The sequence below is a fragment of the Vulpes vulpes genome, chromosome 12 (assembly GCF_048418805.1).
Source record: "Vulpes vulpes isolate BD-2025 chromosome 12, VulVul3, whole genome shotgun sequence".
Lineage (NCBI taxonomy): Eukaryota > Metazoa > Chordata > Mammalia > Carnivora > Canidae > Vulpes > Vulpes vulpes.
Window position 1 is genome coordinate 144,036,314 of NC_132791.1, and position 21,452 is coordinate 144,057,765.

Consider the following 21,452-nt stretch of genomic DNA (forward strand, 5'->3'; position numbering starts at 1 on the left):
CCTATGCTTAGTGTTTGAGGCTTTCGAGTTTCCTGGGCACAGAAGGATGAGGAGTGGGGCATTAGACCTGGTGATCTTCCCTAGCTCTCAAAAGTGCCTGAACATTCCAGGGCCCATGGTTGAAATATGGATATGGATATACTGGTTGGCTTTTCATTTTCCACATAAACTGTCTCCCTCCCTCCTAACATGGAAGAGAAAGATCTTACTGTTCACATCAGGGTTGTTAGAGGCAGGGAAGAGCTGGACCTGGGACAGCAGTAGCAGCCCCTCTAAAGCCTACTCTGAGATTGAATGATTGCCAAGTGCATAGCAGGTCCTCAGGAAAAGGCAGCAACAGGGGAAGCTATTCCTTTAAATGGGAACGACAGAACATGTCTCCGTGGACATTTACTGATTGGCACTTTCAGCAGGGCCCGTATCCAGGGGCTGTCCTCACCCTGCTAAACAAAATGGGCAGCAGCTGGAGACCCCTGTGACCTGCGGCCCTCTAAACATATGTTTAGCAGCCATACAGTCGGTCCTCAAGAGACGGCACCAACTTCACTGTTGCAGTTCTTGCTCTGGGGGCCATCGTAGCAGCTGGGAGCCACCAAGCCATGACTCTGGTGTGGGTTGACATGCAGAGCTTGGAGCAGACACAAAGGGTCTCAGCCTAGACACGACACCTGAGCCAGCTCCAAAGCCACGGGATGTTCATTTACCTCACGTTTTCAAAGACTCAAACTCATTTTCTTAAACTCACTCTTGAAACTTTATATTCTACCATATAAATAGCAAATAATTTCACACAACTATTAAAATCTAGCTACCTCCAGCTGGCTGGCTGGCAGAGGCCAAGGCCCAGCTGCTCTTGAGGAGTTGGCAACACCAGAGAGGTATTAAAGCTGCACTTGAACCACACATATGCTCTTTTTGGCCTCAGAAATGAAGTTGAGGACTAAAAAGGGTCAGCAACTTGAGTGTTCTTTCAAGTCCATGCAGCCCCCAAAGCATCTGGGGTGCGTCTGGAGTTGGGCGCATCTCCCTGGAGAGAGTGCTGCTTGGGTCAAGATGGGGCTTGCCGAGCCTTCCAGGTCCCTCCCTGAGGGCAAGGCCCCCACCCACATGGTGTCCTGGCCAGGACCCTACTGTTGCTTTCACACAAGTGTTTGAATATGAACATCTGCCTCCAGGGCTAGTGGTGGTGCTGTGGTTCCAGTTTCTCTTTTCTGTCCTCACGGGTTTGTTTTCCCCTTTCATCCTTGGATGGGGGTAGGGTTGAAACGCTGGGTTGTCCTGCCTGCAGATAAACGTTCAAAGGCACTTTCCTCTTTGCTCTTTAGGCCTCCTGGTGTTTCACTGGCCCCAGGGCAGAAGCAGGCGCTTTTGTGCTTCGTGCCCAAACCAGAGTCAGTAAAGCACAACCAGACGAGTTTCCAGACAGCAGTGCTGCACATCTGTGCACTGCTGAGTGGCCACAGCTCGAGTGATTAGACGGAGCAGTGAGTGCACAGCGGCCTGGGCACACTGCCCGGCACCCAGCAGGCTCCAAGGAAGCACTCTCCCTTCCCTTTTTCATTGGGGACGACAGCTACTGAACCAGATGTGAACACTTTGGAGGGAACTGATAGGCTAACAAGAGAGAGTAAGTGTTTATAGGGGTCTGCTCCTCTGCATTTCCTGATGAGCTTTTAGAGAGGCTCTTTGCTCTTCTCTGAAATTGGGGCGAGACACTGGGCAGCTCAAAGACTCGTGTAATTAGATTAATGGCATAATGCATTCATGGATGTGGGCACACGCAGGAGTCATGTGTACATACACTTTGCAGAGAAGGGCCCAGCTGACCTGACCTTTGTTTCCCAGTTGGCAGTTAAGGCTGTTTCTTTAAGAGCACTGTGGCACATCACCAGGGAGCTATCCCACTCATCAGTGACGTGTGTGAATCGGAAGGTGGCACAGAGAAGGGAAGGCCTTCCAGGCGCAGGTGTGGTCCTGCCGCTCCCCTTCCCAGCTGACTTGGGGCACTGCTCATGTAGAGGCCTGGAACATCAAATTCCTGCCCTGTGCTCCACAGCAGCCCTAAGGCCTCGCCTTGGCAGGGAACACGTAGCTGAGGTGCTATTTCAGAATCTGGGCTCGTCCACCTGACAAAAATCTCTTTGTTCAGTGCAGCTGGAGCCAGCCTGTTTGCACTGGCTTCTATTCTGGTGAGGACTTCTCAGCTGACCTGACCGAGATGGCTACTGCTTGTCCACTTCCAGCCACCTCCCCCTTGAAAGTCTGATTTGCAGGCAGAGCACAGGGCTCCCTTTCCAAATCTGAGCCATTTATTACAAAAGCACCTTACCATTCCTGCCCAGCCGGCTTGGGAGCCAGCAGTCAGACACCCAAGGGTAGTGTGCACTGCACAGGCGACTCCAGGTGTTTGTCTAGGGTCCCTACCGATTTATCATTGTTCCAGATGACCAGACTGCCATGTACACAGTAGTGTGCCCCAACACCATTTTGCCACCCAGCATTCAGCTGAGTGATTAGTATTTTTAGGCCCCTTGGAATTAAAGTTTTTCAAACTCATTGCAGACCATGGTCCATTTTGAAGTCTTTTAAAAGGTCTGGATCTCCCCTTGTAATAAATGGATCAATCGCCCCCGACCTCCTGAACGCCTTTCCATGTACCCCTTCATTATTCTCTGGTGTCAGATCTTCCCAACGAATCCTTTAAAATTAGGTGGCTTCTTAAAGATGGGCCCTTCAAAAGGAAGTGCCATGTAGTTCTTCAGGGAAGAATGAGAGCAGGTCTTAGGAAGGTTGCTGGTAAGACAGGGGACCTGACATCTTTGTGGAAGGGAAGGTTTTTCATTTATCTAACACCTTAGAGGGGATATGGAGGATGGTGTGTAACATGCCCTTTGCTATGAGGGAGGGGCTCAGGAGCTGGCTCCTGTGGAATGGGAGATCTGGGAGAGGCAGTGGGCTTGAACTCCAGGTCACATCAGGAAGAGCTTCGAGGCTCTGAAAAAAATACAGATGTTCCACCTGTGTGTCCTAAATGAGAATCTTTGGACAGGAGGTCCCAGGCCTCCACTCTACATGGACCCATGTGGAAATCCAGTGACCTCTAGGCCTCATCACCTGATCCTACCATGTCCCCAAATAGCATTTAGCAGTGCTGGCCTTGAAAAGAAGGCTGGCATGAGCTGTGCGACTGCTCTGGAAGGGGTCTGGGCCCGCCTTGTTCAAAGGACTGTTCTTGCTGCGAATGGTGATCCCAGGTCGCAACAAGGAACAGGGCGGCACCCATGGTGCCCACGGCTACCATGTGCCAGCTACCACCTGGAGCTGACTGCAGCAGCTGTAGGCAGTAACGGAAAGAGAAGACACCTGAAGTTGAAATTCTCATAATTTTAATGGTCAATAGCTTCTGGTTGGCTCTGGATGGTACAGTTAAAGGATATACTTAAAGACCTCCCCCCCCCACCCACCCCGCAAGCGCATTCACACCCCCTCAGTAGCGTTGCCATCAACATTCCATTGCCTGGTCAGACTTCCACACCTCAGACCCCCTGTGGGTTATGGAAATCCACATCTTAGTGTAATGAGTTGAAAAACCCTTGGTACACCTGTGACCTGTGTTATTTTTTTAAAATAACAAATATTAAACCAAACACCTTCCCAGGCTCTGCTGCCTCACAGAGCAAAAAAATGTTACTGTGGCAATCTGAATACTCTTGTCTCTCCTGGGCTGGGCTGTTTGCTCCTCTCCCTGTCCTACTGAAATCATACGGCGTAGAGTTCGTAAATCTTCTTTACACAGTACACCAGGGCGGCCAGTGCTATCGTGTTGTGCAGTCTCTTTCTGTGCAAGTCGTCCTTCCGGACCAGCACCACCGGGGTAGAGGAAGTGAGTGTGTGCAGGGGCAGGCGGGACAGTTTATAGGCGTCGTACTCCACTTGGTACTTGCAGCAGGGGTCAAACTGCCAGGAGATCCCGTAGAGGGTGCAGCAGGCCAGGCTGAGCACGCCTGCGGGCAGGGAGATGTAGTGGGAGTAATCTAAGGGCAGCGCCAATGGGGTGAAGAGGCAGGCGGTACCCGCTAGCACGGTGGTCTTGTGCAGGCAATTGCCCACAGTGATCCAGCGGGCCGTCTCATCACCAATGCGCGTGGGCTCGATCACGATGTACTTGTACTGGGCTTCCAGGGCCTGCTCCAGCTCATATTCAAACTGGTCTTGGGCATTCTCCCCATTGTAGATCTCATGCACAATGTAACAGTCTGTGGCCGACAAGCTCACCCTTGGGGGTTGGGGGGGTGGGAGGAGAAAGAGGAGACAGTTAGGCTGAGAAGCACTCACCGCACTTCTGTGCTGAGACCCTGGGGAGAAGTCCATGGCTGAAGTCTGGGGCCTCAGGCTCACCAGAGAGTCTGAGTTCTTGAGGGCACCAGAGAGTCTGAGTTCTTGAGGGCACCATGTCTCGCTTATGTTATCTTCCTTGGAACCCAATACACAAGGTGACTCAGTTAAAAAAAATTTTTTTTTCTGGAAGAGTAAAATACTGAAATGTAGAAAGACACAGGAAAAGGAGTACCCAGATCTCTATGATGACTGCCTGCAAGGTGTACCAAACCTGGCGATTAGCCCAAGGCAGTGTGGAGTGAAGTTTGCAAAGGAGCCCAGAGGAAGAATGTTTTGCCTGGCATCCTGTTAACACAGAGGCCTAAGGTTGGAAAATGAAACGTGGTCTTGGTTAACCAGAGCAGGTGGAGGAGTAATCTTCCATGGAAACCAACAGACCCATGGCTAGCTGTGCCAAACACTCTACCCTCTGCAAGGCTCAAAAGTAGTCATCCCTGGCCTGCAGAACACAAGACAGATAGGGTTGTCTTTTCCTTGGATGACAGAGAACAAAACTCCTCTGGCCACCATGAGAAGACAAGCTGCAGAAAACACCCGAGGCCAGCAGCCCCAAGAACACCAGCACACAGCTTAGGAAAAGAAGCCCTCTGATTCAACTAGGAAAAGACGATGCCTCAAGAACAGGGACAATGGAATTTAGTGCCCCCAGAGGTTCCCACCCATACTGACCCTGTACCACCAGGACTCTCTGTATGGATTGCCAGGAAATGTTTCTCTCTCACACAAAAGAAACACTGTTCACAAAGACCCACTTCACTTGGCTGAGCTGATCCAACTCCTAGGACTAGGGATGGGTGACCTGACCCTCACCGGTGGAAGATAAATCTGGAGGCCAGAGACTCAGCTGCACATCAAGGCCAGCGAGTGAGCTGTGACCATGGGCCATGGGGGCATTTTAGGTGGTTTCAGGATTCTATTTGAGGCCTCTTCAGTGCAAACTTTGCATCCAAAGCAGAATCTTTCCACACCCCTGATGGGCAAACCTAAATATAGACCTGTACACGCCTTGTCATTTCCATTTGGCTTGTTTCAGCCTGTCCAGATCCTTCTGAATTTCCATACCGTCATCCAACATATACCGTTTCTCCTAGTTTTGTGTTCTTAGTTCATCTGGTCAAAAGCCTTCATACCAGCCTCTGAGGGGGAACACCGCTAAACACAGCTCTTGAAGCTGGATCAAGCCACTTAAGCCAACACACCAGGCAGCACAGAGCACCTTTCCCATGCCTCAGGAAAAGTAGCCCCTTCCTTTCAGCGACCCCTGGTCTCTGGGCTGGTCAGACCACCACAAAAGAGACCCCCCCCTCCACCTGGCTCCTGGTACTCACTGCTCCCCCCACCCCAGACCAACCCCCTCTAACTGGGGCTCTGGACTGGCATACTGAGCCATAGAGCCATACAAAGGTGAAGGCAGCCCACGCACCTGAGGTCTGATTATCCAAGTAGCACAGCCCGAAGTGCTCAAGGACACGAGGCCCACCGGCCCCACACATCCCAGGCCTGCACACCAGGCAGAGTGAAGCCACGGGGAGCTGGGCTGTTTCCTCGTCATTGACTGCACACATTAAGGACAAGTGAAGGCTTCTAAAACAAGGCCACCTCCAGAACCTCTAGGTCCTAGCCTGCCTTCAAAGATGAAATTATATGTTAAGTATGGTGAAAACTGGACTGTTGTGGGCACACTTCCAGGAGAAAGGACAGGTGATCAAAGAGTGAGACCACTGAGCACCACTGCCAGCTATCACTCACAGGCAGGATTCAGCACGATAAAAACTACTTTTAGACAACAAATAAGTAAACCTCAGAGGCAGAGTTTCACTGTCAGAAAAACAACTGGTCAATACTCTCCTGTGTTCACATCAGAAATGAAGTCACTGGTAATGGGCTGACTGTGCCCTCAAGTGCAGGGAGAGAAGCATCCTCCAGGAGGGCCTCCGTGCCCAGGTGGGAACTACTTGAGCAAAAGGCACTGCTGGCTGGGACCTGGGCAGAGGGAATTCTTTATCCTGAAAAAGTAACTGTAATTAAGCTGGGCTCTGAGACACCTAATTAAATCACAGGCCCTAATTAAACGGTGTGCACGGGGGAGAAACTGTTCTCTGAGGGTCAGACAAGAAGCCTCCTGAATATGAGACACTGCCAAAGCAGCTCCCTACAGTGTGCCAGTAGTTGGGGCTGCCTCTCCAGGATGAGTTAATGACCTGTTTCTGGAAGAATCCACCAGAAGTTGATGAAATAGGAAAAGGACAATTTTCCCTTTCAAGGCTTTCATTTGGGTTTAATTCAGGGAGGGGAGATGGAGCTTGTTTCAGTTCTTCCAGGCAAGACTCAGCACTGTAGAAGCCACCTTTAGCAAAGAAGCAAACCTAAGAGGCACAGTCTCACGCTGACTAGATAAGTCACAGAACAAATGAAGTACTGGTAATGGGCTGACAGCCCCCATGTGCACAGGGCCAAGAAGAGGACTCGCTCCCAGACAGCTCAGACTTCCCATGTGCTCTCAAGCTGTGAAGAGGACGCACTTCCAAGTCAGTGTGTGTCCCACTGACTGGCAAAGTGAGGCCAGGGATGCCTTTCTGGCCCCAAAGTCCCTCTAGAACATTTAAAGCAAAACATGGGTGTCAAGGTTGGGATTACAGAATGTTCCTGCCCAAACCCAAAATCTACCTCAGTTTACAGTGCCTTCTCTGCCCAGCAGATTGTAGCCATCCTGAATGTTGTGAAAAAGTATGTTGAGGCCAATAAGAAAATGACCGTTGAGGGCAGCCCTGGTGGCGCAGCGGTTTAGTGCTGCCTCCCTGGAGACCTGGGATCGAGTCCCATGTTGGGCTCCCTGCATGGAGCCTGCTTCTCCCTCTGCCTGTGTCTCTGGTTCTCTCTCTCTCTCTGTGTCTCTCATGAATAAATAAATAAAATCTTAAAAGAAAGAAAAGAAAGAAAAGAAAAGAAAAGAGAAAAGAGAAAAGAGAAAGAAAAGAAAAGAAAAGAAAAGAAAAGAAAAGAGAAAAGAAAAGAAAAGAAAAAGAAAAAGAAAATGCCCGTTGAAACTCTAGTGTCTGGAACAGAGTGTTCCGTTCTGGAAACACATCAGCGAGCAGATCCCACCCCCACCTCCCCCAGCCCCCTGCTGCCCTCCCTTCTGCAAACCCAGCTGGCCTCCATCCTAGGGGCAGACATGGTGGGCAGGGGACTCTTCTGCTGCTTGTTGAGACAGATGAGTAGGTGTGTCCATAGGTCCCCTTCAAGCCTGACAGTGAGAGGCCAGTACCCTACAGGTTCCTGTCTCACTATTGTCACATGTGCCCAGCATCAGGCCCAACAGTACAGGAACAGTGAGTAGACACAGACAGTTGTTCACCCCCTGCTTTCTGGCTATGGGCAGCCACAAACAACACAGCTCAGACAAGTATGTGTAGACACAGGTGTGCTCATCCAATACATACTCCCAACCTTGCCACAGCATGCCACAGCTGCCTGAAGTCCCAACAGCTTACTGTGGGCAGGTCACCCCACTCCCACCTGGTCACCATGAATCAGCCCCCATAGTGTAAAAACAAGAGCCACATTGAAGTAACTTTCTAGGTGACTTCAAACAAGTCAACCTCTGAAGCCAGCCCAGTAGGTAGTGCCATACACACTGCCTTGACACTCATGAATTGTGCTTTTTTTAAAAAAAAATTTTTTTAAAGATTTATTTATTCATTCATTCATTCAGAGAGCGAAGAGAGAGGCAGAGACACAGGCGGAGGGAGAAGCAGGCTCCATGCAGGAAGCCCGATGCAGGACTCGATCCCGGGTCTTCAGGATCACACCCCAGGCTGCAGGCGGCACTAAACCGCTGCGCCACCGGGGCTGCCCATGAATTCTGCTCTTAAAGCCAAACTGCTGTACCCAAATTCAGGAGAGACTGTCTAATTGGGAAAGGATATAATCTGAAGTCTTGAGAAGTAGATTTCCAAGATTCTATATGCTACACATGGAAGGAGACACAAAAGTTCCACACACACACACACACACACACACACACACACACCAGAGGCCCAATTTGTTAGAGGCTCCCCTATCAAGCAATCAACATCTACTCCTTCTATCTGGGCTCTGACAGTTGAGGTGTGAGGTCTCATACGTTTTAAAAGCTGCCCGAGGGCAGCCCGGGTGGCTCAGCCGTTTAGCGCTGCCTTCAGTCCAGGTCGTCATCCTGGAGACCCAGGATCAAGTCCCATGTTGGGCTCCCTGCATGGAGCCTGCTTCTCCCTCTGCCTGTGTCTCTGCCTCTCTCTCTGTGTCTCTCATGAATAAATAAATAAAATCTTAAAAAAAAAAAAAAAAGCTGCCTGAAGGGACACCTGGGTGGCTCAGTGGTTGAGTGTCGGCCTTCAGTTCAGGTGATCCAGGGTCCTGGGACGGAGTCCCGCATCAGGCTCCCCAGAGGGAGCCTGCTTCTCCATCTGCCTGTGTCTCTGCCGCTTTCTCGGTGTCTCTCATGAATAAATTAAATTAAATTAAATTAAATTAAATTAAATTAAATTAAATTAAATTTGCCTGGACCACTGGATCCAGTCTGCATGGTTGCCACGGGTTGTTACTTCAGAAACCTGGTGGCAAGTACTCCCAGAAGAGACCTATGTCTGCCGCCACCCAACTACTCCAATGCCCACCCCCATGTGGCATGCTTTTGTTTCCAGGTCACATGTAACTCAACTATGGAAGGAAACACCCAAGCCCTAACTAGAGCCATGGTACACAAATGCAGATCAAAAACAAAACAAAACAAAACAAAACAAAAAGCTAATAGGAGTCCTAAGGACTCTTCAGAAACTGTATTTTTGCTTTTCACAGCAAGTGTGAAATGACCAGTAAGAAGAGTGCATAAAAAAGAGTTCATGTAGAACTGTCTGGTGGCTCAGTCAATTGAGCACCCGGCTCTTGGTTTCACCTCAGGTCGTGATCTCAGGGTCCTGGGATCAAGCGCCAAGTTGAGCTCTGCACTCAGGGCGGAGTCTGCTTGTCTCCCTCTCCCTCTGCTCCTCCCCACTACTTGGCATGTGCGTGTGGGTGTGGGTGTGTGTGCGTGCATGCTCTCTCTCTCAAACCAATCTTTTTTTTTTTTTTAAAGTTCATGTAAAAAAAGAGAAAGAGCACTGATGGAAAAGTATCCAAGAAATAAAGTGAAGAAGACAAGTACAGGACAGTGATCATATTATGGTATCTTTAGTGTACTTTTAAAAAGGTACACACTTTTACATGCACAGAACATTTCTGAAAATACAAAGACCTGAAAATTAGGACTATTGCTGGGGAGAAGAATGGAGTGGCTCCAGAAAGAAAAGGGGTCTCTTTTACCAAATAACTTTTAAACCTTTTGAATTTAGCACGATCCATGGTACTTATGGACCCCTGTAGAGTCATGCTCTTAAACTCCCTCTGCCAGTGCTGAGATCAGTTTGCATGTTGAGCCCTTAACTAGCCTATGGAGCAGAGCATCAAGGCATCTGTGCTGGAGGGGCTGCTGTGGATGCTGCCTCAGGATCATGGGCACTTGTGAGTAGGGCTCTTGAATCAACCTCCCTTCCCCTGCCTTCAACGAGAGCGGGCCTGAGACCTTCCCCTCTCCTCCTCTGTATCCACGCTGATGGTAGTCTGGAAACTGTCATCAGAACACTGGCTTTCTGGTGAAAAGGTGGCCATAATGAAGAATCAACCTGCTGAACTCCATTCCCCGGATGTGGGTGCCCTCTGTGCACCTGACAGCCTGCCCAACATGTAGCTGTGTGGTCCCCTGTACAGGGGACTGCGAAGCTGGTCTCAGAAGAATCTGAATTTTTTTTTTTTTTAAGATTTTATTTATTCATTAGAGACACAGAGAGAAAGAGAGGCAGAGACACAGGCAGAGGGAGAAGCAGGCTCCATGCAGGAAGCCGGATGCAGGACTCGATCCCAGGTTCACACTCTGAGCCAATGGCAGGCACTAAACCGCTGAGCCACCCAGGGATTCCCAGGAATCTGAAATTGTAAAAGTGGTCTCAAACATGGGATCCCCAAGGTCTGGAGATACCTCCCAAAAGTCAGAGTGGTGCAAAAATGTTCCGAGCAGCACCGTATGAGGAGATGGATGAACCAGGCTGTTCCTCCACCAGAGGGGAAATGGAGGTACAGCTGAATCCCTCACTTGTAAGGTGGAGAAAACAGCTCCAGAACACACTGATGGACACCTCACATACACATTCAGTAGCACACAGAACCAAAGGATATGCTATACTTAGGAATGTTCTCCTGTGTGCTATGAAGAAAAGCAAGGAAATGACAAGTCATGAGTGAGGGTGCCTGTGGGAACATGGGGCCAGGATAATGCTAGTTTCTACTTAAGCTTAGCAGGGAGCACATGGGTTTATTAACGGTCTTCAAATCATGGTGCAACACACAGAAAATGCACTGTCCCAACCAGGTAAGCGTACATTCAGTAGTGCGAGGTACCTTCACACTATCGTGCAACCCATCTCCAGAATGGCTTCACCTTGCAAAAACTCTGTCCCCAATGCTTCTACTTTGTCTCTGTGAATCTGGCCACCTTAGGTACCACACATAAGTGACATCATACAGTATTTATCCTTTTGCGATTGGCTCACTCAACTTGACATGTTTTCAAGGTTCAATCATGCTATACAGCATGAGTCAGAACTTCTTTTTAAGGATGAATAAAGAATATTCCATCGTACGTCTATACACTTATTCATCCATCGATCATACTTGGGCTACTTCCGCCTTCTAGCTATTGGGAATAATGCTTCTGTGAAGACGGTATAAAATTATCGGCTCAAATTTCCGATTTCAATTCGTTTAAACATACATCTAGAAGTAGAATTGTTGGACCATGTGGTAATTCTACTTTGACCTGTTTGAGGAGCCACCACATTATCTTCCACCAGGGCTGGATCCCTTTACGTTCCCACCAAAAGAGCACGAGGATTCCAACCACTCCCTGTCCTCATAAATACTTATAATGGTCTGTTTTGAACAGCAGCCATCCTGACAGGTGTGAAGTGGCATCTCATTGTGGTTTTGATGAGTACTTTTCAGTAACAGCTTTACTGAGACAAGTCCATGCCGGACAATTCACCCATCTGGAGTGTACCATTCAGGGGCTTAGCACCTTCACTACCTTGTGCAACAAACACCACAATCAATTTTGGAGTATTTCCATCACCCCAAAAAGAAATCCCATTGCTCCCCATTTCTCCTGACCCTCCCAGCCCCTGGCAAGCTGGGGCTTACTGACTCGATGGACTCACCTATTCTGGACATTCCATTAAATGAGATCATGTTGGGGCCTTTTGTGACTGGCTTCTTTCATTTAGTGTAATGTTTTCAAGGGTCAGACATATGGTAGCAAGTTTATAGCTTTTCACATGTCAGAAACATACTTTTGATATATTTAACATACAATTTTTAAAAATCCAAAATAGAACATCTGGAGGGAAGTATTTAAGATGCTGTACACGAAGAAAGGTCAACAGTAGTTTTCTTTGGATGGTGGCCTAGCAGGGGACTAAAATTTTATTTTCCTTCATTCGTTTCTGTATTTTCCAAAGAAGAAAACAAATGAGCATGTGCTTCTTTTATAATGGGAAAATTTTCAATTTTTTCATAAAAAGAAAACTCAACAGCCCTGGATCCCATGGGGTGATGAGACCACACAGCCGAGGTGAGCAGGAAGGAGCCCAACTGGCTCTAAAGTGTCTCCAAGCTTGCGGAGAAGCCCACAATACCAGGGAATAAGCCCACCACTGCGAGTCTGGGCATAGGCAGCATCTCATGGCTGAGATATCTCGCTGGTCTCACACCCCAGCAGTCCTGCCAGTGAGTGGGAGGAAAAATCCATTTCCCTGTCTGCTCAAGCCAGCACTGGCCAAGGGGCCCCCGTGCAAGCCACCATAACGTTCTGGTCATGGCAGAACCAGAAGAACCTAACCTAACTATAGCAGAGGCACCTGCTTTAGGCCCATTGCCTGGAGTGGGCCTTGGGCTCCCAGGCAGGCCAGGGTAAGAACTCCCATCTGAAATACCAAGGAGGTCAATTTGGAGCTCTGTGTTTTCACCATAGTACACCTAGCACTGGGCCTGACTGTGATAGGTTAGCAACAGACATTAGTGGAAGCTCATCTGAAATGAGTGGCAGGAGAAAAACAATTATAGTAATTAAGAGAGCTGGTGGGTGAAAAATTAAACTAGGTCCATATGTCAGGTTGCTTTCCACCTAGTAAGCATGTGGCCACTTCATTACCTACGATATGTGAGGTGCTGGACTTTACCTCTACCCCCTCCCACCCGCCCCCAATCTAGGTGAACACACCTTTGGCTAATCAAAAATTGCTTCCTTGGGAAGCAAAGAAAGCAGTAGGATTCTACACTGTGGATGTAAAGGCCAATTAGGACAGAGGCACGTAGCCCCAAATATTGAGGATGGTTCCAAAGAGGCCAAGGAACTTCCACAGGCACACGGCATTTTGCTCTGTTTCAGAGAAAGCCATATCCAGGAGAGCACACTTTCCTTCCGGGCACTCTGGTTAACTGGGCAGCTCTGCTGTGGGGAAAAAGAACACAACACACCACATGTGGGAGGTCAAGAGACCTGGATTCAAGTTCCCTCTCAGTTACTCGCTGGCTTTGTATCCAAGGACAAAAGACCTTGCTGCTCTAAGCCAGGTTGCCTCATGTCAAACAGGGCAAAGGCCCTGGCTCTTACCAAGTGCTGCAGTGAGGGTGGAATGGGGCGGGCTCTGCCAACCACAACAGCTGCAAAGTACCACCCCAGTGTAAGGGCCATGAGGCCGTGTATATATTAACTACAATTGTAAAGTAAAAAATCCAGTTCCTTGGGAGCAGGAGCCACCCTTCAAACACTCCACAGCCACCTGTGGCTCCTGGCTACCCTAATGGATACAGAACACCCAGCATGGATACAGAATGTTTCCATTATGGCGGAAAATCCAACTCAATAGCCCTGAGCTAAAGGACTCTTCCGACTCTACTAAGTGATGATTGGCTTTCCTAAGAACTCCATGGCCTGTAACACTGCTGCTGGCAACAGAGACAGAACATCAGTGGCAGCTGGGAGATGCCTGGGTGTTCACTCTGTGGAGTACCTCCTCCCTCCTCCCACTGCCCCTGCTCCCTGAGGCCCAGGACACAGAAGCCAAACTCAGGCCTGGCCTTGGCCTCCTCCTCCCCTCCCTGCATACAAGATCATCCTGCCCTTCTTCAGAAAGTTGGGTCTGAGCTGGAATGTGACCTAAAGGACTATACCACTGAGGCACGAGGTATTGTTGCTGGAATCTAGACTGCTCAAGTCAATCAAGGAAAATGGAAACTCGTGCCTTAAGAGGATGAACTCCAGCAGATGATCTTAACTTGCAATATCCAATATTCGGGATCAGAACATCTGGCCCAAGCGTGCACGACTCCACCTTCTGGTAGCCAGCTGAGGAGAACCCACACACATAGAGATGGGTATGGATGCTGTACCTGTGTGGCTCATCCAGACCAGGAGGAAAGAAACATTTTTACCACACAGTAGGGCCAGAAGGCAGTTTTCCAAGAGAGAAAAATACCAAAAAACAAACAAACAAAAAAACAACCCAGACCACTCAGTGTCCTTAACTCTAAAAGGAAAGGATCAGATCAGAATGAAGAGAATGTCACTCCTGGAATGTGAGCCACCTGCCTCCATGGCTTGTGGCCCATCTGTTCAGCTGGACTGGGAACTAAACCCTCCACCAGCCATCCAGGATCACATCTATATGATTCACATATTAAAGCAAAGCAAAGCTGTCAAAAAAACGGAGGTCCTGGGAAAGAAGGTACGGTACAGAATGATGTAGATGTAATCCCATGGAACTGGCTGCCTAAGCTTGGGCAGATGGCTGCACAAGCCAAGGAAGAGAAGGGCTACAAAAAGTGAGTTCCCCCTACAACCTGAGCGTTTAGTACAGTATGCCCGGCCCTCTGAACACCCCAGGCCTTTAAACAGCACCGCTGCCTTGCATCATGATCAGAATCAGATCGAGTACATCTTCATGTGATGAGAAAAACAGGAACTGAGAGCATGTGGCTATACTCACATTCCAACAATCACGGAGAACTCAGGGATGCTCAGAGGCCCTGAGGGAGTGAAGACAAGCAGCCCGAGTAGGACAGGCGGGACCGTCTGTGAGCTGGTCCAGGGTGGCACCCAAGTGGCAGAACACACAGATACCTGCACTGGGCCTTCCTAGATGGGCAAGTGTGTCTCAAAGACGCCGACAGGACAAGTGGCAATCTGTTTCGTGTGCTCGCTGCCAGTGTGCTGAATTTTGGACAAGAATTCAGGTTACAGCTCAGAGTCTGATGTTCTTCATTACAAACACTGTGGAGTCCCTGGATTTAATGGAGTGGAGAGAAAAATCAACATGCAAGCAGCTAGTATTTTGCTATTTCCACCCCTTTCCTCTTTTAGTCTAGACCAGTGTTGTTGTATCAACAGAACTTTCTGCAGTGATGGAGGTGTTCTCTATCTGCCCTATCTAACATGGTAGCCCCAAGCCCCATGTGGCTACTGAGCACTTGAAAAGTGACTAGTGTGACTAAGGAGCTGAACTTTTTCATCTTATTAACTTTTATTTAATTAATTTTTTTTAAGGTAATCTCTACACCCAATGTGGGCCTCAAACTCAAAACCCGAAGGTGAAGAGTGGCATATGCTACTGACTGAGCCAGCCAGGTGCCCCTGTTTTTAATTAATTTAAATTTAATTGCCACATGTGACTAGTAGCTCCTGAATGAACACAGTTCTAGACTCAAGAACCAGGTAAAGAATTCACACATTGTGTATTCTAAAGTGAACCACCATTAACACACAGTTGATGTCAGTAATTCCAGTGGACAGTCTGGCCCTGGGCAGGGCCTTTTAAACATGTCATGCTTCCGAGCTGGCAGCCACTGGCGAATCTGGAAAGTTTGCCCAGAGTGTTGCTCTGCTCCAGCCCCTGCCCCACACCAAGCAATGCGTCCTTCACTTTCAGCATAAAGCAGACTCCAGCTGGGTGTGTCAAGCAATTCTGGAAAGTGGTCTTACAATGTGAAGCTAAGATCTGAGTCAGCACAAATGTGACATGGAACAAACTCATCGCAGAGAGCCATAAACAGCCTATTTCAGTCGTAAGAGGCAATAACATGCTTGGGCTTCTTAATCTACCATGCTGGGCAATCAATTAATCCAGCCTGCCCCACCCGAACAGTCTTTCCACCCACTGAGCAGGAATGGAGGTGTGCCCAGAAGTTCGCTAGCTGGCCCAGCAGCGGGTTATGTTTCCATCCCCTGCTCAGTGTGGGAGGATCTTAGGGGAACTGGGTTCAGACAAATGACTTCTCCAACAGAGCCTGGCTAGGGCCGCACAGCAAAGGCAAACAGAAGGGTTCCCCCCAGCCACACACCACCGTATCTGTAAGAAAAGAGAGATGGTGCCACCCGAATCACAAAACCTGATGCCCCATTCCTGGCTGACATACAGCATCTGCATGTGTGAGCAGAGCTTTCAGTTCCAGGCCAAAGGTTGCAACCTGCACACTTAAGGAGACTAGGGAGGTAACTGCAATGAGTCAAGCTGTCAGGTGAGTAATGAACTAGAAAGCACTTGCCCTGACCAAAAAAAGGCAGCCACTACTGAACTTTTCAAGGAGAGTTTTATGTGAAATCTTTCAACTTACAAGTATTGTCAAGTAATTTAAATTATTTTTGAAAACTGAAGACTAACAGTCAAGGGTTGGATTCAGCCTATGGGCTGCTAGTTTGCAAACTCAGCTTTGAATTAATGCCAACCAAGGAGGTAAAATCCCCAGTATCTGATTTCTTAGATCAATAAGAGCTTAACTTGTGCTGGTACAGCCCTTGTAGGATCGTCTAGGGCAACCCCATTTGGCCCTTCCAGTTGTTTTTCTCCAGTAAGGAGAAACATCTTTCTCTCAGTTACTCTGGCTTTTCCAAACAGGTTAATTCCTATTACTAAAGGATTAATTTTCCCATTGAAGATCTTGAAAACGTTCGCCAGGTTTAAAGGCCATCTGGAAACTATCGAGGTCACTTCTTTAACTTCTTCCTATAGTCTGATCTAAGAAATAGCAGATGGCAGTTGGAAAAACAAAAATATCTGCTTGCCATTCACTGCTTTTCCACGGAAGCGGAAATGCTGAACAGATAACATTGGATAACTCTGAGCTTAAGAATAAAATGCAAGCTGGCCTATCACAACTACCAAACAGGAAGAATCTTCCGAGCTGAGAAAACCATCTGCAGGCACCAGCAATGAATGTGATGAATTAAAAAAAAAAAAAAAAGAAAGAAAGAAATAAAAAGAAGAAAGAAAAGAAAAGAATGAGGGTAGTTGAGAGAGAACTTTTCTATTTAATAAACATCTCCAAAGAGACCAAAAAAAAAAAAAAAAAAAGCAAACACCAAACTTTCTTCCTGACCTCTGCTATACCAACCAGGCCGTAACAAAATGGACAGAGCAGCTGAATCCAGGTGACTTCCTCAATACACATCCTTCCCCAAATTTCTAGTACCTGGACAGCTTCCAGTGCCTTCTACTAGCTGAAACTGCTTTCCTGAAGCAAAAACTAAATTCAACACGAAACACAAAGAGTATTTGAATCTCGTCTTCTAGAAACCAGTTCTCTACATGGAAATCCACCTTGGAATAAACAAGCCCCTAGCTCATTCATTAGGGAAGGTCACTTTAAAGGACTTCCACGGCAGGGGCGCTTGCAGAGAACCCTCGAAAAGTCGCAGGAATCGAGGGTTCACGGAAGCGGCCCGCCTTCGGCCCGGGAGGCGAAGCGGGGAAGGTTAAAGCTACCCTGAGAAATGTGCAGACCGCACTGCCCTTCCCGCAGCCGGCCCACTCGGTGAAGGCTTCCCTGTCTTCTGCCTCCCGGGAGCTACTCCTCACCGCGTCAGGGGTCGCAGCCGAGAAGGCCACGCTCTCTTGGCCCGGCGGGACAGGAGCTTCGACCGCCGCTCGGCCGCGGGATGCTAGGCGGGTCCCCTGGGCCTGCGCGGGGCGCCAGGTCCTTCCCGCGTGGCCTGGGCCGGGCCGGGCCCGGCTCTCGTACGGCCGCGGCCCACCTCGCCCGGCCCCGCCATCGTCACCTCCCCCGAGCCCTCCGAGGAGGCCGCTCCTCCGCGAGGAGCCAGAGCGGGCGCCGGCTCCCACCGAGATCCTGGATCAGCCGGAGCAGGGGCCCCGCGTGCCCCGCAGGGTCTGTGGAGGGCGGGTGGGCGAGCAGGGGAGCCCGGGGACGAAGGCAGGGACAGCGGCGCAGTCCCAGGAGGCCTCGCTTGCTTCCAGGCTCCTGAGCCACTCGACTGGGAGAGCAACAGGCCCCGAGATCTCACCTCTCTCGGGCGCTGCCGCCACTGCTGCCCGGGCCAAGACGCCTCCTTCCCCAAGCGGCCATCTTGGAGACACTCAGCTCGCAAATGTCTCGCGCCAAGGCGGCCTCGGGATAGTGGGCGGACGGAAGGGAAATGTAGTCCGGGCCTCAGCTCCTGACTGCCCGGGAAGTGGAAATCGAGTGCCTAGGAGACTGCAATGTCCACAATGCACCGCGGAGCTCGGAAGCCCCACCTCCTTGAGGTCGCCTGGGAAATGTAGTCCTCAAACCGGGTTGAGTGGAGGGAGGCATCCTGGGAAGGGTCGTAGTCAGGGCACCTTTTTAGAAATTGAAATTCCCAGAGTTCGCAGCCTGGGGAGTCATAGGCGCTCACAGGCTTGTACTGCCTTGGGCTTCAAGAGCAAAGGCGCCGAAGGAGAGTGGAAAGAAAGTGCCTACAACTCCCAGAGCGCCGCGCGGGAGGCGGTCCGGCCGCTGCCGGCTGCAGTCGCGGAGGGGCGCCGCGCTTTCCGTGCGGCTAGTCCGCCGCTTCCCGGTGCTACCCTCGCTCGGCGCCCTCGCGCCCGGCCCGCGCCCGGGTCCCGCCGTCCGCGAAGGCGGCCAGACGTGCCCTTCACAGCCACCTCTGCCCACTGCGGTCACCGAGGGGCCGGAGGCGCCACTGCCCTTTCTCCGAGGCACTCGCTACTCCCGCTGCATTCCCCCCATTTCTCTGGACTCCAGGGATGCTTTGGGACGAGACAGAGGCGGTCCCTTCTGCCACGAAAGCCCCCGCTTGCAGACCGTTGGAATTGAGAGTCTCCTAGCGCAGGAGAGAAAGAGCTACCACGTGGGATCATTGCTGTGAGCGAAACAGGCTTCTATACAGGACAAGCCCATTTTAGACCGGGCCACTTGGGCCCTCTTGTCTCCGCCACACATCCCACTCCTGTCTCCGTGCGGGGACCTGGATATAATCTCCTATTTCGGTCTCTTTGAAGGTGTATGCTGGGCACCTCACCCCACCAGGCGGGCGCCCTGCCCCAGACCTGGCATTCCTCTGCCTGGACGCTGCTGGCTGGAGGCACGATGGACTCCCTAGGCGCTGCTCCCACGGACCTTTGGACTCTGGGGGTGGGAGGAGCCCTCCCAGCGTTGGAACTTGTAGTTCCCCTCCCGGAGCTTTCCACAATGTTACAACACAGTAGTTCATTCCATAAATATTTGAGCAACTCTTTTATGTCAAAATCTGCTTCAGATTCAGAGAGAGAGGAAGAAGCACAATGCCTGCTTCAGCATCCAAGTCTGGCGGAAGTCAGTCGCCTGGGCAGAGGGCCGTCAGGCGTAGGAGGCACGGTAGGCCGTGGGACTCCTCAGTAGCTCCTTAACAGCTCACATTCTACGATAGACCTAACTGCTTGAAATCATCTCCCAGTCCCTCATTACCTATACGATGAAATTCAAGCTCCGTAGCACAATCTAGAAGCCCCTCCCTAGTTTATTTTTATTTTTTATTTTTTTAAATTTTTATTTATTTATGATAGTCACAGAGAGAGAGAGAGGCAGAGACACAGGCAGAGGGAGAAGCAGGCTCCATGCACCGGGAGCCCGACGTGGGATTCGATCCCAGGTCTCCAGAATCGCGCCCTGGGCCAAAGGCAGGCGCCAAACCGCTGCACCACCCAGGGATCCCCCCTCCCTAGTTTAGAGGTTGCCTTCCTCACCAGCTTCAACTGCTTTTCCTTCCTCCCTGGAACTCGCCAGGCTAGCGAATCCAGAGCAAATCTGTGCCTTCCCTAAAATGTCTTTCTCTCCCAGCCAACTATGCTTTAGATTTTAGGCCTGTCTGGTACCTCAGAAGTACCTGCTCAGGTCAAACAACCCTGCCTCACTTAGTGACCTCTGAAGAGTTACTGTGCTGCCTTGTCATTACCTACGGATAGGCCGGTTTTCTCTGGACCAGTGTAGTGATGAGGAGGGTTTCTAGAACAGCTGGATTTGAAGCATGGCTCCATATCCTGGATCTAGGGCTGCTTCTATAACCTGTTTCTCTTTCCTTGTTTGTAAAGTGGAGGTGATAGTAGTACCTCTCCTCACATGACTGCATTATGTTAGATGATACATGTATGGAATTTATGCGTACATATTACACAGGTAACAATAACAACCGACGGTGATATCACAACAAGCCCTGCTCAAACTATGTTAAGTGATTTAACTATTGATCTTCACAATAGCCCTGTGAAGCTGATGCTGTTTATCATCAACATTCTCATTGTGCAAATGAGGAAACCGAGTCACAGAGGACCTGAGTGACTTTCCAAGGTCACCCTGCCGGTCAGGAATGGTGCAAGGAATTGAACCTAAGCTGTCTGGTTGCAGAGATTACACTATGCTGTGGTGCCTCTCCGGAGGAGCTCTGGAAACGCCATTGTCTTCATCAACAAGAACAGATCTCAGGCCAATGTCTACTGCACAGAGGAAATGCAAGTACTCAAATAGCTGTGCACCGAGGATGATCTTCCTATCTCTCCGGCTCTCGTACTAAACTTCTAGCAGCCCATCTGCTTCCAGTCTGCTGACTTAAACTGAGAAACCACCTCCCCCCCACCACTCCCCACCACAGAATGTTGCCTCTTAATCACTCTTACTGCACACACATCTTCTGGAAGGTTCATAGGCAGGTTAGTAGGCTCAGCATGTAGTAACTGAGCACCCACCAAGGGCACAATCAGAATGGTGGAAATTGGAATTCCTATGGCCTCCCATGCAGTCAAGCCTCCTGAAGAGACCCCTGAACTGCAAGCAGGCAGATGGCCAGCGAGAGATGTGGGTCCTAACTGGTGGTCAAAAATAATCTGCCACTTCTCCGTTTACCCTTTTCATTCATTCATTTTTTAAAAGATTTTATTTATTTATTCATGAGAGACACAGAGACACAGGCAGAGGGAGAAGTAGACTCCTCACAGGGAGCCCAATGTGGGACTCGATCCCAGGACCCTGAGATCACAACCTGAGCTGAAGGTGGATGCTCAACTGCTGAGCTACCCAGGTGTCTCTCATTCATTCTTATAGCAAATGAGTATTGAGTACACACTCAGTGTCACACTCATAGGCGTAGAGACACAGCATTTAGTAAGGCAAACACTGTTCCTGGTCTCCTGGGTTTTTCAGTCTCATGAGATAACAACCAAGTAAGTATTTTCAGAGAATTTCTAAGAAGAAACGAAGCAGGATGATGTAATAGGGTTACTTGGAGATTATGGGTCGCTACAGGAGATCTCTTTCAAGAGGTAACCCTGGAATGGGACCTGAATGGAAAGAAAGAGTATGCACATGTAAAGCTGGAGACAGAATGTTCTTCTTGGAGAGAGTATGTGTGAAGGCTCTGGAGTGTGAGCAAGCTTGATGTGTTCCAGAAATGGGACCAAGGTGACTGGAGCTTGGGGTGAGGGAGGAGCGGTAGTGGGTTTGCCTTTGGGTAAGTCATTTCCTGTCTTTGAGGTTCAATTTTTTCATCCGCAAAATGGGGGTAAATTTGTGTGTTAGTGTCTAGTTTGGGCAGAAAGCACCCTAGGTATTTCAAGCAGAAGGAATTTAACACAGGGCAATATTTACAGAGATGTTGCAAGGGCAGGAGAAGCAAG

At 49.6% G+C, this 21,452-nt stretch overlaps 1 protein-coding gene across 2 annotated transcripts; it reads right to left on the minus strand.

The window, feature by feature from the left end:
- Positions 1-3,369: 3,369 nt before the first annotated feature.
- Positions 3,370-17,982, minus strand: TMEM11 (transmembrane protein 11). Of its 2 annotated transcripts, XM_026005660.2 has the most exons (3): positions 17,828-17,919; positions 14,517-14,811; positions 3,370-4,276 (listed from the first exon to the last, which is right to left on the minus strand). In XM_026005660.2, coding segments are annotated over exons 2-3 (519 nt in total). In that variant the 5' UTR covers positions 14,519-14,811; positions 17,828-17,919; the 3' UTR covers positions 3,370-3,759. The 2 variants fall into 2 exon arrangements, with proteins under 2 accessions (XP_025861445.1, XP_025861444.1); XM_026005659.2 differs by lacking the exon at positions 14,517-14,811 and having other exon boundaries at positions 17,828-17,982.
- Between the last annotated feature and the right edge of the window lie 3,470 nt (positions 17,983-21,452).

Coding starts and splice junctions, on each gene's coding strand:
- TMEM11 (XM_026005659.2), bottom strand. CDS start 17,889: ATGGCCGCTTGGGGAAGGAGGCGTCTTGGCCCGGGCAGCAGTGGCGGC. Junction 4,277..17,827: donor GGCGGCAGCGCCCGAGAGAG/GTGAGATCTCGG, acceptor CCAACCCCCAAG/GGTGAGCTTGTCGGCCACAG.